The 14,604-nt window shown below is 45.4% G+C and overlaps 1 protein-coding gene across 1 annotated transcript; it reads right to left on the minus strand.

The window, feature by feature from the left end:
• Positions 1-1,444: 1,444 nt before the first annotated feature.
• Positions 1,445-9,044, minus strand: LOC135817623 (uncharacterized). Its single transcript, XM_065330846.1, has 8 exons — positions 8,650-9,044; positions 7,284-7,330; positions 6,937-7,095; positions 6,599-6,743; positions 6,016-6,187; positions 5,331-5,439; positions 3,864-4,016; positions 1,445-3,364 (listed from the first exon to the last, which is right to left on the minus strand). Exons 1-8 carry the CDS (start codon positions 8,802-8,804, stop codon positions 2,382-2,384), a joined length of 1,923 nt encoding a protein of 640 aa, XP_065186918.1. The 5' UTR covers positions 8,805-9,044; the 3' UTR covers positions 1,445-2,381.
• Between the last annotated feature and the right edge of the window lie 5,560 nt (positions 9,045-14,604).

A 14,604-nucleotide genomic window follows, 5' to 3' on the forward strand; every position in this document is an offset into this window, starting at 1 on the left:
GTTTCATCTTGTTTCATCTTGTTTCATCTTGTTTCATTTTGTTTCATTTCGTTTCATCTCGGCCCCATCTGCGCCCGTACATTGGCGTTTCATCTTGTTTCATCTCGTTTCATCTCGTTTCATCTCGTTTCATCTTGTTTCATCTGTTTCATCTGGGGGGAAGACGCGCCCGTCAACCTTGCGCGAGATAAGAAGAGATAGAGTGCATGGCTGCTTTACTTTGTTGAGGGTTGGTACATCAGTAACATGGTAACCTCGCCTCGGCTGTAGAGTGCAGTCTCCACTCTCTGCCCTCGTGGTACTGGTAAGTGGTCAGCTCAACTTGCAGTAGCGCCTGTGTGTGTGTGTGCGTGCGTGTGTGTGTGTGTGTGTGTGTGTGTGTGTGTGTGTGTGTGTGTGTGTGGTGTGTGGTGTGTGTGTGTGTGTGTGTGTGTGTGTGTGTGTGTGTGTGTGTGTGTGTGTGTGTGTGTGTGTGTGTGTGTGTGTGTGTGTGTGTGTGTGTGTGTGTGTGTGTGTGTGTGTGTGTGTGGTGTGTGTGTGTGTCATCGATATCGGATGTGACCAAAACACGGTCGAATAAAGATCATGTACGCAGATCTACGTGAATGAACACAGTCATGCGATGACCGGTGCTATTTTAGTAGTGTAGCCTGTAGGCTGCATGTATGTAGTGCAGCGTTGATGTAGACAGACTGTACATGTAGTCGCCACACCTTGTTACACTGCTCTAAACTAAAGACCTAAACTTTTAAAGTCAGTAATACTAATAAGAACTGTCATGATTCTTCGACTTGTCTATGGTCATGGTCCGTATGGAGTTGATGCTGAGCCTGAAATGCTGAAGCCAAGGCATGATAATGTTTCCGGACAAGTCAGTAGTGCAAGTAAAGGCTGTCAAAGCGCCTGCGAGGCGCGTGAACGACGTGTGTGTCAGTGCAGTGGTCACTGACTGTGCTGATGACTGGTCACTCCGCTGATATCTGAATGAGACTTGAGAGGTACTAGGTTTTGAGAAGGTCTGCACACAGATACTACAGTCTATACAGTAAAACAGTGTGCACTGCCAGGGACAGGGTGTCAACAGACCAACCGGCTCATTTAGGTGGCGCCCTTCCAACCAATTGTGTACATCGATCCCTCCCTTGCATGACAGTTCCGTCATAATGGGAAGAATGCCAATGGCACAGGCAAAAGCCCATACATGTAATGCGGCAAGTCTTGAAATGGCCATACACCATATACACCATGTACACTGTATCTACTATCTAGATCTAGTTGTAGTGAACTCTTCCTCTCCTCTCCTCCATGCGCTCTCACAGCCGACTCACTGCTACCCTAGTCCCTAGATCTAGTAGTAGTGTCAATAGTATGGATACGACACTAGTAGTACTGAATGCACATGTACAGACGCATCATACAGGCAGTGATACAATCATTCACAGTATGGGCCTGACAGGGCTCACCACTGAGGTGCTGGATTCTTATTCTTACAGTCGTGTAGACAAACCATATTCATGTAATAATGTAATCGCCAGCATCATGCTTGAAACAAGTGGTTGATGATACCATCATAGAGTGAACAATACACTCATGTACGGACCAATCATAAAAAAATAATAGCAGTGGGTGGGTTCAAAACTGGGTTGGTGCATGCAAGGCTGAAGCGCATAATTAAATTATTTTATGTGTGTGTCACTGTGTGTGTGTGTGTGTTTGTGTGTGTGTGTGTGTGTGTGTGTGTGTGTGTGTGTGTGTGTATGTGAGTGTGTGTGTGTGTGTGTGTATGTGAGTGTGTGTGTGTGTGTGTGTGTGTGTGTGTGTGTATGTGAGTGCGTGTATGTGAGTGTGTGTGTATGTGAGTGTGTGTGTATGTGAGTGTGTGTGTGTATGTGAGTGTGTGTGTATGTGAGTGTGTGTGTATGTGAGTGTGTGTGTATGTGAGTGTGTGTATGTGAGTGTGTGTGTGTATGTGAGTGTGTATGTGAGTGTGTGTGTGTTTGCGTGGTCTACATGTACACGTAGTACAGTATGTGGATGCATGACATGGCTATACTACTACTGAACTCAGTGGATCGTGCTCTTTGAACACAACACCATGACAAACGACGTGTGTAGGACATACAATGTAGCTAAGAACTCTCAACACGGTCTTAGATTCTTCCCTACATGCATCTTCACACTCGCATAGACCACTATGATTGCATGCAGACAGGATCATCACAACATACAAATTATTCTAGACTATCCACACACCCAAGCATTACAATATGCATTTGTATACCATGCAGGCAAATGCCTTAACATAGTACTGCAGCAGATACTAACGTTCGCTGAAAGTACATGAATGTATGAATCACGGACACTATTGCTCAAAAGGTAAATCACCTAACAGGTGAACAAGGGGAACAGTTCGGCGAACATGGCTGCGCTTGCTTGAACATGAGTGACGTTGCAAATCTTTGCCGTGCACGAGAAAATCTAGCATGGGCTAGAACAATATGTCGCTGTTGTTGAGAAGAGGTCACTGATGCAGTAACTAGGGTTGACTGAAGTCCACTGGGCATTGGAATATTCCGCACAAACGAACCCTGGACAATGGCCACGGATTTCAGACTGTGTGCCAGTAAGCAAGACCTTCGTGGATGAGTATGGCGTGAGCCGGATATTGTGACATTAAACTGGTGCACCTTACGTAGTTGACTTGGCCGAGAGATGTCAGCTGATGTCAAATGTTTCAAAACCCATCTCCTCCGCTTGTGTCGAGCGACATTCAGAGCAATGTCAAAACCGCTTGACAGGGTGACGGCCGTTGTAAATTGTAATAGCAGCGATATCTCTGTGATGCAGTCATGTGTACATTGCTCACAAGATGGCTGCTTGGCAGGCTCCAAGATGTGCTGGGCATCCATCTCAGTTCCACCGAGTGTCAAACTGAACTGTTCTGTAGCGTTATTCTGTGACATGAGCAACATTGCCTTGTTATCTGATCCAGCATACACGTATGCTAACTGGAGCTGAACTGATAATTTAGATTCTGCACGGACGGCCATCATCTCAATATCAGTCCGCATCAAGCACTCCTTTCGGGGATAGACATACCAGGCGTGATATCCAGCCTGCAGGAATGCACTGCTATTGCCAAGCCGGTAATTCTCCGTGCGGTACATGCCGGCATCCTTCACCACTAACTGCAGGCGCAGTGCAGCCGTCCTGCCAGTTGTGGTGGATGATGACCGCACTGGTAAGGCTGCATTGCTTGAATACACCACCACATAGAGATATGTAATACATCCTGTGCAGTCCAAGTCTGATGACGATGAGGATGGTGATGAGGATGTCGATGATGCCACTGCTGCCAAGGTTTCTGCAATCAGAACGCAGTATGCAAAGATAGTATGGCAATATGAGTATGACGGTGTAGCTTGTCAAGTCCTAACACCAGCAGCACTGTCAGTATGCTAGCAGTGCAGTATGCGTGCAGTGCAGTATGCGTGCAGCACAGGATCCAAAAGGTACATGTACATGAACGTGACCTGTCAATTAAACGAGTTGCCCCCCTGCCCAGTGCACAACTTGATCCAAGCAACGTGTAAAGTACATACTTTACACTTTTCCTGCACTACAAAAGTGCACCACATGGGAACATGGGGTTCCAGCCAGAGCTGCTTTTGTGAAGCATGGCAGGTCCACTTGAAATCCTTCTGCTAGTCACAGTACATGTAGCTACATGTGCAAGTAGTCCGAAGTACTGAGGAGACATGATCCCCACTCCATGGACTACTATGATGTCTAGGGTATAGTAATGCATACATGAGATTGCATCGCTTCAGAGTCTTTAAAAGTCCGGAATAGTCATTGCTTACCTCGCCTTGCATTGCAGCTGTACAGCTTATTTATACGGAAAATGTCCATCAAACTGGGTGCATAGCGCTGACCAATACGGCTAGAATTGTCCGCTTGCAGGGGAAGGAATGTTTTAGTGCCAAAACGCAGGCCTCGGCGTAAGTACTGGAAGTCTACCAGAAAACAAAAGCAATGAGAAAATGAAACAAAGCAAGGTTTGTAAGGGGTGATAGTAACTTCCACCGCACGCAGCCACACTAAGTCCTTGGCTACACAATAAGAACACCTCTCAAAATCTTTCCTTATCTAGTCGGGTAGGTATTCGATTTTAATCAAAACATTTAAAAAGCACCAGCAACCACTATGAGCAGGTGCTGGTACCGAGAGTACTCATTTTAGTTGTTACTGTTTATTATCTCTATCCTGAGAACCTCTACTGCACAACAAACACAGATCATAGTTCATTTGAAACTGCTGGACAGGATGATGGCTGTTGCAAGGTATACTCAATTGTAATGGCTCCAATTGTAATGGCTCCTTAAGTTTGCTGCCAATCTTCTAACCACAGAAGTGAAGTGAATGTGAGGCCTTGGATTGGCTTCTGCTAGTAGTCTATGTCATAATGAGTAACACACTGCAGAGAAAGGAGTAACGCTGTAGCAGTAGTAGTACTCAAAGTAGTTTTATTATTACTCTACTAGGGGAGTCCCAGCAGGTTACAGCCTATTTACTGGGAACCCTGGGTGAAGTTAACAAGAGACTGGGCATGCTGAAAGTCAGCTTGAAGAGCATTCCATCTGCCTGCCGCCAGAAAAGAAATGGAGTGCATGCCATACTGCATAGAAACAAGTAGGAGAACTACGGTTCGTTGTGCCTCGTCCATTGTGTATGCCTGCTGACCAGGTGCAGTTGCCTGAACCTGATACAATTACTGAAAAGAGGACTGGCAAGATGTTGGGTCAAACAGTGGTACACAAAATGTAGAGCTTGAGGTTAATACGCCGTTCCGAGGAATAGTGGTGGTATATGCGAAGAACTAGTTCAGTGGCGTGGTACGACTGATCAAGTCCAAAAGCTCTCTGTATTGCTTTGGGACTACGGTCACAATCCTATTGTACAAAGTTGTGCTTAAACAATGTAGGTAAGCACTACTTGCATAGTCTAAAGTGACAGGCAAGGCACAACCATTGTTTTCTAGCCTAAATATGCTATGTGCTTTTGTGCAACAGTGCTAATGTCTTCTGCTCTGGGAGTGTCAACAACAGCCAGAGTGATACTGGTCAACAACAGCCAGAGTGATACTGGTCAACATGAGCCTTGATACAAGGAATTGGAGACAAGCTCAAAAGGGGAATGTCTTCCATTTGTTCATGGTGCTTTCAAGTTTGTCAGATGCAGTTCATGAGAAAAGGGCGGAAGTCGTTGCAGTGCTTAGCCGACTTAGCATGTCCAGTCTTCGCATCTCCACCGTAAAAAATCCAACTTACCACTGTAATGAAGGCATGACTCATAGTCATACTCAGTGTCCAGTGTGTTAGCTTGTAGCTCTACACGAAAATTTGCCACAAAATTGGGACGAATTGCTGGATAATTGATCTGCAACATAATGATACAGAACCCAATAGTGTATTATTCAAAACAAAAAAGTCTAAATTCAGCCGCGTTGGTACCCTTTTATGCTGATATTTGAAGTGTGATGTCTCTCCACCAGTAGTTAGATGTGATATAGGTAAAGACAAAGGAATGCAGTAGAATGCCGATTATCCAAATGATCTGTTTTCAGAAATGCCTGATCACACTTTTGAAGGAGCAAGAAAGAGTTTTGCTGTATTAATCCCACTCACGGCACCATAGCAATGATGTGCAGCATGGACAAAAGCAGGTTGTTGTCAGATTGTATTCCATTGGGTAACTTTTTAAGGAACTGGAGTGTATCCTATCCAGTGTGCTCTAAACGCTCAAATGCCGGGGGGGGGGGGTCAGAGCTTAGGTCTTTGGAGGCGGATAATATCAGGTGCCAGACTATGCTTCAACATACGCTCAGACCCATGCCGACATATGGCGAGTTGTTCCAAGACACATTTTCTCTGTCCAATGGTGCGGTCACTAAACACAGCGGTGTCACTACACTGCATACCTCCAGCATGACAAGGAAACATGATGACATCTTACCTGAATATACTTGTTCCTGTCAGGCCTGGTGTGTTCATGGTAGAATCCCAGTGCATGCATGAGCTCATGTGCAACTCTATTACCTCCAAACTTGCCAAGGCACCCTGTGCTCAAGTAGAGAATTTGGAATGGATCATTACGAGGCCAATACATACCGACCTCACTCTGACAGCTACAGACACAAACAGGCAAATAAACCGTAGAATTTGGGACTAGTATGAATAGAGAGCTAGATATGATCAACTATTCCGCTGCTAGAGAAGCGCCATGCTGAACTTCCGGGATGAGAGAGCATGCCAGTTTGCATTCTGAGACTCCAATACATGTACACATCTAGTCTTCCAGTTTTGTGAACGTCTTTCACATTGTGGTATTCAGGTCCGGACCCCCGTGGCTAACCCAGCACTGGACCTGAGCATGTAGATGTTATAAACAGTAATGAAGTACTAGTAACCTGTGCACTGGACGCAGTCTATTTCACCGCCAATGTTTGGGGATAAAATTCACTGATCCCATACGGATGAAATTTGATCATTTCTGAGGTTCTGAAATTGGTAAGAAAAGGTGCTTGAACAAAACTCACCTTGCTCCATGAGTGCCACCAGCTATCATTAACTTCCCCAGTGGATTCCGTACGACCTCGTCCGACGTAAGTTCCATGAAGTTTACACAGGTTGTGGACTCTATGTAGCTGATAGCTCGACGTATGATTTCTATATGGCCTTTTGCTGCACAGCACACACGTATCGTAGGAAAGCAGAATATCTTTTATAAGTTCTCGCTATACAATTTTACTTTTTTAAGAAAAACAGCACAAAATGGCAAAATTAATTATAATAATCTCTCTCCATGCACTCTACTAAGCGTGGCACGCACCACACAACAAAGGTAGCAGTGACATGAAAATGAAATCACACTTACTGAAAACTCCAAACCGAGGATGCTTGAAGAATGCATAAGGTACTTCAGCATTGGGCCAAAGGCGTCCAGGATTATCAATAGCGGCACGCTTCTTTCTGGCCAACACAGGTTCATCCCCAAGGTATCTGTGCATCGACGTGACATCGATTGGCACTTGGCCTGAAAGACATGGGAGAGAAACGTGAGCTGTGTAGTGCAAGATATTAAAAGGACATTTCGACAAATGGGAAGGCATACAACGTGTCAAACATGCAGGTCAAAAGTACATCATGATACTATGAATCAAAACAGAAGTGGAATTTTGAAAGCAAAACGGCTAAGAAGTACCCTTCTCTTGATTAATTTACCTGGCTGGGCATTCTTCCCATAGCTGATGCTGCTAATGTAATTTGCTCTGCAAGCAAAGAGCCATATCACACACACACACACACACATACACACACACACACACACACACACACACACACACACACACACACACACGCATGTCATGATGTGTAATGCAGTACATGTACAGTACAGACATTCTGATAGGAGGTATTCTGTGAGCAGTACTGACAGGTTGCAGTCCCAGGAAAGGAAAACCTTCAGATCAAAACTGAAGTATGCTCCGAAGAGGTTCATTTAAAACTCAGATTGGATCTCCGTAACAAACATTACAACGATGGACTAGGACGATGCAAGCAATAGTAAGTAAAGTTAGCCGAATTTTCGGCTGCATCGCCTGACGTGCTGAGGAAAGCATGAAGCAAAGACTGTGATTCACATCTGTGCTGTGGGTCACCACTTTACCCATATACCCTAGTGTCGACACACACAGACCTCACAAGTGAGTCAGGGGAGAGGGGATACCGTGTCTCTCAGTACAACGGGCGTGTAACAGCCCAATAACCCCATAGACTACATCCTTAAGCAAGAGCACTGTTCTCTATTGCTTCTTTCCCTTCATAACTCATTACAAATGGTTAAGGTTCGAGGTAGTAAAAACATGTACATGTATAATGATAGCCTTCTGGTCTACATGACTGCTGTACATTAGCACTGGACTGGTACTGTGGTAGAAGCCAAACAGTGCCAGGCACATTATAATGATAATTATTATACATGGCATGATCATACCGTACATGTTTGTGAACACTCAGAAACGCCAATGGCGATGGCATGGAGAGGGGGGGGGGGGGGAGATCGGAGGGATAGGTCGACCTCCAAAAAATGGATGGGTGTGTGGGGGGGGGGGGGGGCAGTACACCTCCAAAATAACCACCATCCCTGCCTATCCTATGAGTACATCTTCAAAGTGTGAGCTTCATGATTTACAATCAATCGGATATACCACTGGTAGTTGTACAGTCTGCATGCATGCTGGACTGCACTGTCAGATGGTATCACCTGTACCTGTAATAACCATGGATGATCAAACTGCAATGTGGCCAAAGCAGTACACGCGCCACCATTGGGACATTCCACAAAGTGGGCCACCTGCAGTGTAGCAACCTTTGTTAGCCAAACAGTACCAGGAAGGATACATCTGCTGCTAAATATTAATGATGTGAGTAGACAGACCTTTATGTTGTCATAATCCCTACCAGACTGGTGACATGCGCATGATGACACCGGACCATTAAAGCTAAGAAAGCTTCCACTCAAACGGGAGTAAATACATGATCACTAGATCCTCTCTTCACGGTAAAGTTAGTTATTATTTTACCTTACCTGGGAGATTTTTTGTTCTCCTTGTGAAGACTATGGGGCTGTTGTTCTCCACTGGGTGCGTTGTCATCACCAATGCCATATACAAGATGGTCGTTCAACGATAGAAACAGAGCTGAGACGCTCATACAAATCATTAGCATAGATTTGAACAGCATGGTGAACTGGTTGTTGGTTTCCAATAACGTTCAACTTCATAAAAAAGCAACACTGCGGCAAGGTGCCACAGAACTGTGTGATCTCCTTCTGACCAAGATTCTCCATTGTGAACTGGAATTTATCCATCCACGACTGCTACCAGAGCAAAACATAAGAAGGTGCTGCCCGCTTCATGCAGCTGCTGAGCTGGGCTGCCTGTTTATCTCTGGATACGAACGGAGAATGAGGCGTCAAAATAGTGACCAATTTGAGACGTCTCCCCAGACGCAATCTCTAACGAAGTATCATTTGAGCGATCCTGATCAATCACGCTAGTGCCAGTAGTGGAGTTGCATACTGCACACCGATTCTGAGCACGTGATGCAAAGGCACTTGCAAAACCAAGTGCCATCTGCAACAACTGCCACCAGGCACCAGCGCTAGCGAGATGTACAAAATGTAGATCTACTCCGAATGCCAGGCCAACGCGAGGCAGCAGTCACCAGTGGCATTGCCATGCGCCAGTGATATGATCAACTACGAGTCGTAGTCCGGAAAAGATCACGATTCATTCCATGCGATCCAAGCTAGTGGCCGAGGGGGCGTGTGATACAGCCCCGGACAAAAAAGGACACATCCTCATGATAATGATTCATTGTGCAAAATAAAATGTATAATACAATGCATGAATGCTACAAGGACTTCAATATCAGACACTTCTGTAAAGTAAAAATGCACAGTCACAGGATTCCGGGTTTAATAGATTGGCAATGTCTGATAAAATGTTTGAGTGTGACAAACAATTGACTTCACGCCCCTACATGCCATCTGATAAGGGCGATGGCGACAATTGCCATTGGTGTGACAGTATGACAGTTGTCTAGGCGAAAGGTCCTAATACAATGTACTGCTGACTACATGTATAAAAGTTTCACTGCTAAAACCAACATACACTTTTGAAGAACGTCATTATCATACATGTACATGATCGTACATAATCATTGCAATTAGCTGCACGGCGTAGTAGTCTGAGTATACTAGTATCGATAGATGTGCATTAGGCCATTAGCCCTTGGCGGATTATGCTGGCATGATCTTCGGAATTTCAAATTTGGACTTCACGGAGAATTTCAAAGTGTTAGGCATGTGACCTCTAATCTTCGGATTTTGTCTACTTATTAAATTATGCCCTGGCATAGAAGGACTTCTGAGACCGGACGGTCGGCATAACCTTACGATGCTGGCTGAAGATTAATGCTCCACGCATATTTAGGCAGGGTTTAATGAAATAACCTGGTGAAGGTTACCCCTTATAAGCCGTGCTGTCATGGTGTCAGAGCCGTTGTAACGTTGCAAAGTGCAACAAGAGTGCAAGGGTACAGCCTATAGCACCATCACTGGCGGCATGGCATGATTCCAGCACAATCACTGGCATAATCACTGGCATAATCACTGGCATAATTTGGGCATAACGGAAAGCATAATTCAGCAATTTACAGAACATAATCCGCCAAGGGCTGTTTGTACTGAGTTCACCATACCATTAGATTGGACCGCAGCATAGTATAGCACCATAATTGACATAATTCCAGCATAATGTAGATCTACCATAATCACTGGCATAATTTGGGCATAATGGATCCCTGGAAAGCATAATTCAGCAATTCACCGAGCATAATCCGCCAAGGGCTAATGTGCATGTTCATGTATGCTAGAAATGCTATACATGCTGACAAGTCTCTTCCGCCCCACTTCAGAAGTAATACTAATAGTTCAATGCCCCAAGTCCCGCACGATCCCGGCTATTCCGCCAGGTAGCCTCCTTTGGCAGCCTACGCTCCAAGTACAACCTTTCAAAAATGAATATCCTACACAGTTGCTTTTGCAACCCAATGTCACTTTCAGGCGATTACAGTACATTGTAGCTATTGAGTAGATTCTACTAGACACGATGTAGACCTACAGTGTAAAAGACAACATGTCTGTGAGGATTGCCCTGCGAAGTTTAGTTCCATTCACTGCTTGCGCTACTGCGTAGACTAGTGCTATCGCTAGCTACCGGCAACATGTTGCAATGGCAGACACAAGACAGCCAATCATGTCAGTTTCATAACACGGTCACGACGTGGACCAGGGAGTCGTGAAATTGAAAACCTTTTTGACGACTCCCTGGTTACGACGATGTCCTTCTCCTAGCGACGGTACGGTATGGGCCTACTAAGTACTAGGCTGCTACTACTACTACTAGCAAGAGTCCATAACCCCCCGGGGTTATGGACTCTTGCTACTAGGCTGCTAGTACTATCTAGAGTAAGACCGTAGTCCGTAGTGCGCTTCGGATACCGAGCCAAGGTCAGGGAGGGAAGCCAAGGCCAAGGGTTTCGTCTTTTGATAATCTACTGTAAGGCTGTACTGCCTGGTCTACGATTCGGATGATGGGCGCTTTCGATTACACGTTTACACTATTCTGGAACTGGTTTTTTTAAATTCTGGAATGACCAGAATGAGCGGATTCCGGATCCGGCCTCGTAAACGAACGACTGGAATTCACAACGCATTTTATTCATGTCATGTCACAAACAAAATTGATGAATCGTAAAAAGAGATCACGTATACCCTCACGCGCACGTGGACCCAGCATCGCGCACACGCCGGCCAGGGAGGCTCTTCGCGCGCTTGAGTCATGACCAGACCGGTACCGACTGTGCAATTCTGGCGCCAGAATTAGAGAAATTCCGCCCTCTCTTCAGAATTGACGGATTCGACGGAATTGGATAAAATCAATTCTAACGACGGAATTTGTCACTTTTTGTGTAATCGAACTGTGCATCAACAATAACTAATTCTAGAATTGACCGAAATGCGTGTAGGGTCCGGCGGATTCTGCCGGCAGAAAAATTGGCAGAATTCGGTACTTTTTCTGGTAAGTTTCATGCAGGTTTGGCATGTGGATAAAGAAATGGAGCAGAATTCGAGGAATTGCCCGCCATAAGGTTTGTATGGTTCTGCCAATTTCACTGCTTTTCGAGCAGAATCTGCCACCTTTTCGAGCAGAATCTGCCACCTTTTCGAGCAGAATCCGCCGGTCCCTAAATGCGTGTAATCGAAAGCGCCCGATGTATCTAGTTCTACGAACTCTACGAGTAGTTACAGGTACGCGCGTATGCGACGTAAAGTTCATGACCTCTGCTGTGATTGGACAACGCAGGCAGACTTCTCAGAAGCAGCATGCAGGTGCTTGAGCCATGGCGCGGCATGGGGTAGCTGTGCCCCAGGAAAAACCGCTATTTCAGTTGTTTGCATCTTGTCGTTTGGATGGTTGTGCTTCTTCTTCCCTGAAAAGTCAATTGGTCTTCAATGCAATGTTATTACGGTATTACTGAAGTATAATCGTTCGTCCTGCTTTTGGCGGGGAGCTCATGCTTACAAAGGAGGAAAGAGTTACACTGTAGTTGACGGAGGATGCACTGGAGATGGTTCAAGTGCCGGAAATATCCGCTCGCTACACAAGCATAGCGGTTACTTTGCATCCCTACAGTCCATCGCCCCTCCGGAGAAGACGCGGTCTGTAAGGACATCACCAAACCAGGCAAGTCATTGTCGGATGTGTGTTGTACTTTCACCAACCTGTTACCATACTACTACAATGGTGCGTAGTGGAGTAGTAGTGGCTGCTGCTACAGTGTGTAGAACATCGTGTTTTCTTTGTTTGTTCTCTTCGCGGCTTACAGGGATGAGTTCAAGTGTAGCGTGTATTGGTACCGGCAATGGGCGGGCATAAGAGACGTGACGGATGCAGCCTGCTCGCTATGACGAACCCGCAGAAAAGAAGCAGCATTTGGGCGACACCGTGGATTGCCCCTATCTGAAGGTAATTTTCCCTGAATATGGTCGTCCTCCAGTTTTTGAACGCGCATAAGCTAGCTTCGGTTTATTTGGCAGGGTAAGGTTGGTGAAGAGCAGTCTTGAAGTTGACGTGTGTGTAAACATTCTGAGTTCTGTATGTGTATGAACTGCATACTGCTGTCTTGAGCCTGTTCCTTCGGCATTTCCCGGCCATGGTATACATCATTCCCTTCTTCGTTGTTCCCAGTCTTCAACGGTTTTTCTATCTCTGTTTTCGTGTCTATTCTGGACGACCGGGACAGGGTCAAATTCATGTGACCTTTGTACTGTGACCCCTTGCCAGAGTTGTCGCAAATAATAATTGTCTGTGCGTTGCTGCAGTGTAGACCCGCATGGTGTGCTTGCAGGAAACCTTGATTAGTGTGCTGCGTTCTTACCAATGCTTGGGGGTTGGGTACTAGCAAGACTGCAAGATAAGTGTTTATCTACTCTTGCTAGCAGTACTCTTGATTGTAGAGCACTTACGAGCGACAAAGAATTATTCACATTGCAGATCTACCGCAGTCATCAGCCTCATGTAGATAATCATCGTTAGTAGGAGTACCCACTATTCGCTCCGTCTAAAGCAGGTACCGGTACTGTAATGGGATGTTTTTCTTTGCTCCTCTCTGATAATTATGATTCATGCAGTGAATGACAGGAACGTGTGATTTCGCCAGGCTATGTCGCGCTAGGATATTCACCAGTGCTCACCGCTCGAAGCCTCAACCAAGTCGAATGAGGGGCGAAATCGAAGAAAAGGGATGGCAGGTACCCGACATAGGTTTCCAGTTCGTGTTCAACTGTAATTACTGTTGTTGCAATCCCAGTGTCCTGTGTGTAGGGTAAACACTTCCGAGGACCAAGGTAGGTCGTTTAGAGTATTTTGGTTTCCTACATTTGAAGTCCAAAGTGATAATGTACCGTTGTTGCAAGTGGCTGTCCCCACTTCTAGTCGTTCCAAGTGATAGGTATTCTCGAATTCCTCGCGCAGCCATTCTTCGATGACCATTGATAGCTTTGACAACGTTGACGGCTGTATTTTATTGGACGATCGACTTGTTCAAAGGATTCTAAAGACAGTTTGTGGTTTTCGTCAACTGCCGATCACAAAACTCTCGAATGCGAAACAAAAGTTATAAACATTGCCTTGCTATCCTGAAGCTACTGTGGACGTCTAGATAGGTTTGAGTTTATGATTTCAGTTTTTAGTATAATTCAAGTAAAAGTTGATGACCTAACCTTCTAACCTGCTAAATACCACACCAATACTAACCAAAGCACAGTGCGAAAGGATGGCAATGCAGTGTGGATACGAAAATTTCTCCGCTTTCGATGCGCAAGGACTTAGGTGTCCACTTTTTATGACCAAATATGGTGCCGGTGTACTGGACTTGCAGACTGCCTTGAAGCAGTACTACGTTGTCCTTCATCTTTTCATCCATTCTCCATGCGTAGAACAACTAATGCTTATCACTTGCAGAGACTAGATTTCCTGTGTGTTGTGTGGGGTGAGCATTGGGCAGTTCACTTCTCTTCCAGGATTCTTGTTTAAGATTTCGGGTTCTTTCTGGTTTTTCGTTTGCTTCTGTGTGTTTTGCGGAGGAGACATAATGGATGGTGACAAGATGTCAGGAAGAAGGAGGCGCTGGACAGCACAGACGTCGGCCAGCCCTGGTGACAGCGAGCGCCGTGTTGCTAAGTATTCATAGTACTGTCTAGTGTCTACTTCGTCCGCCAAACCCAATCTGTACAAGATGGGGTTGTTCAGCCATGCAAGTATCAAGTCAATGATTTCTTCCATGGCCATAACTAAGGCATATTGTTCTGAGAATATTACTTGTTTTAGTTGTTTACAAAGGTCAAAAAGACCCTGATTCTAGGCTTCATGCTTAGGCCAAATTTTGATTTTGAACTTGCCACTAGGCCGAATCG

This window comes from Sycon ciliatum, chromosome 5 (assembly GCF_964019385.1).
Source record: "Sycon ciliatum chromosome 5, ocSycCili1.1, whole genome shotgun sequence".
NCBI classification, from domain to species: Eukaryota; Metazoa; Porifera; class Calcarea; order Leucosolenida; family Sycettidae; genus Sycon; species Sycon ciliatum.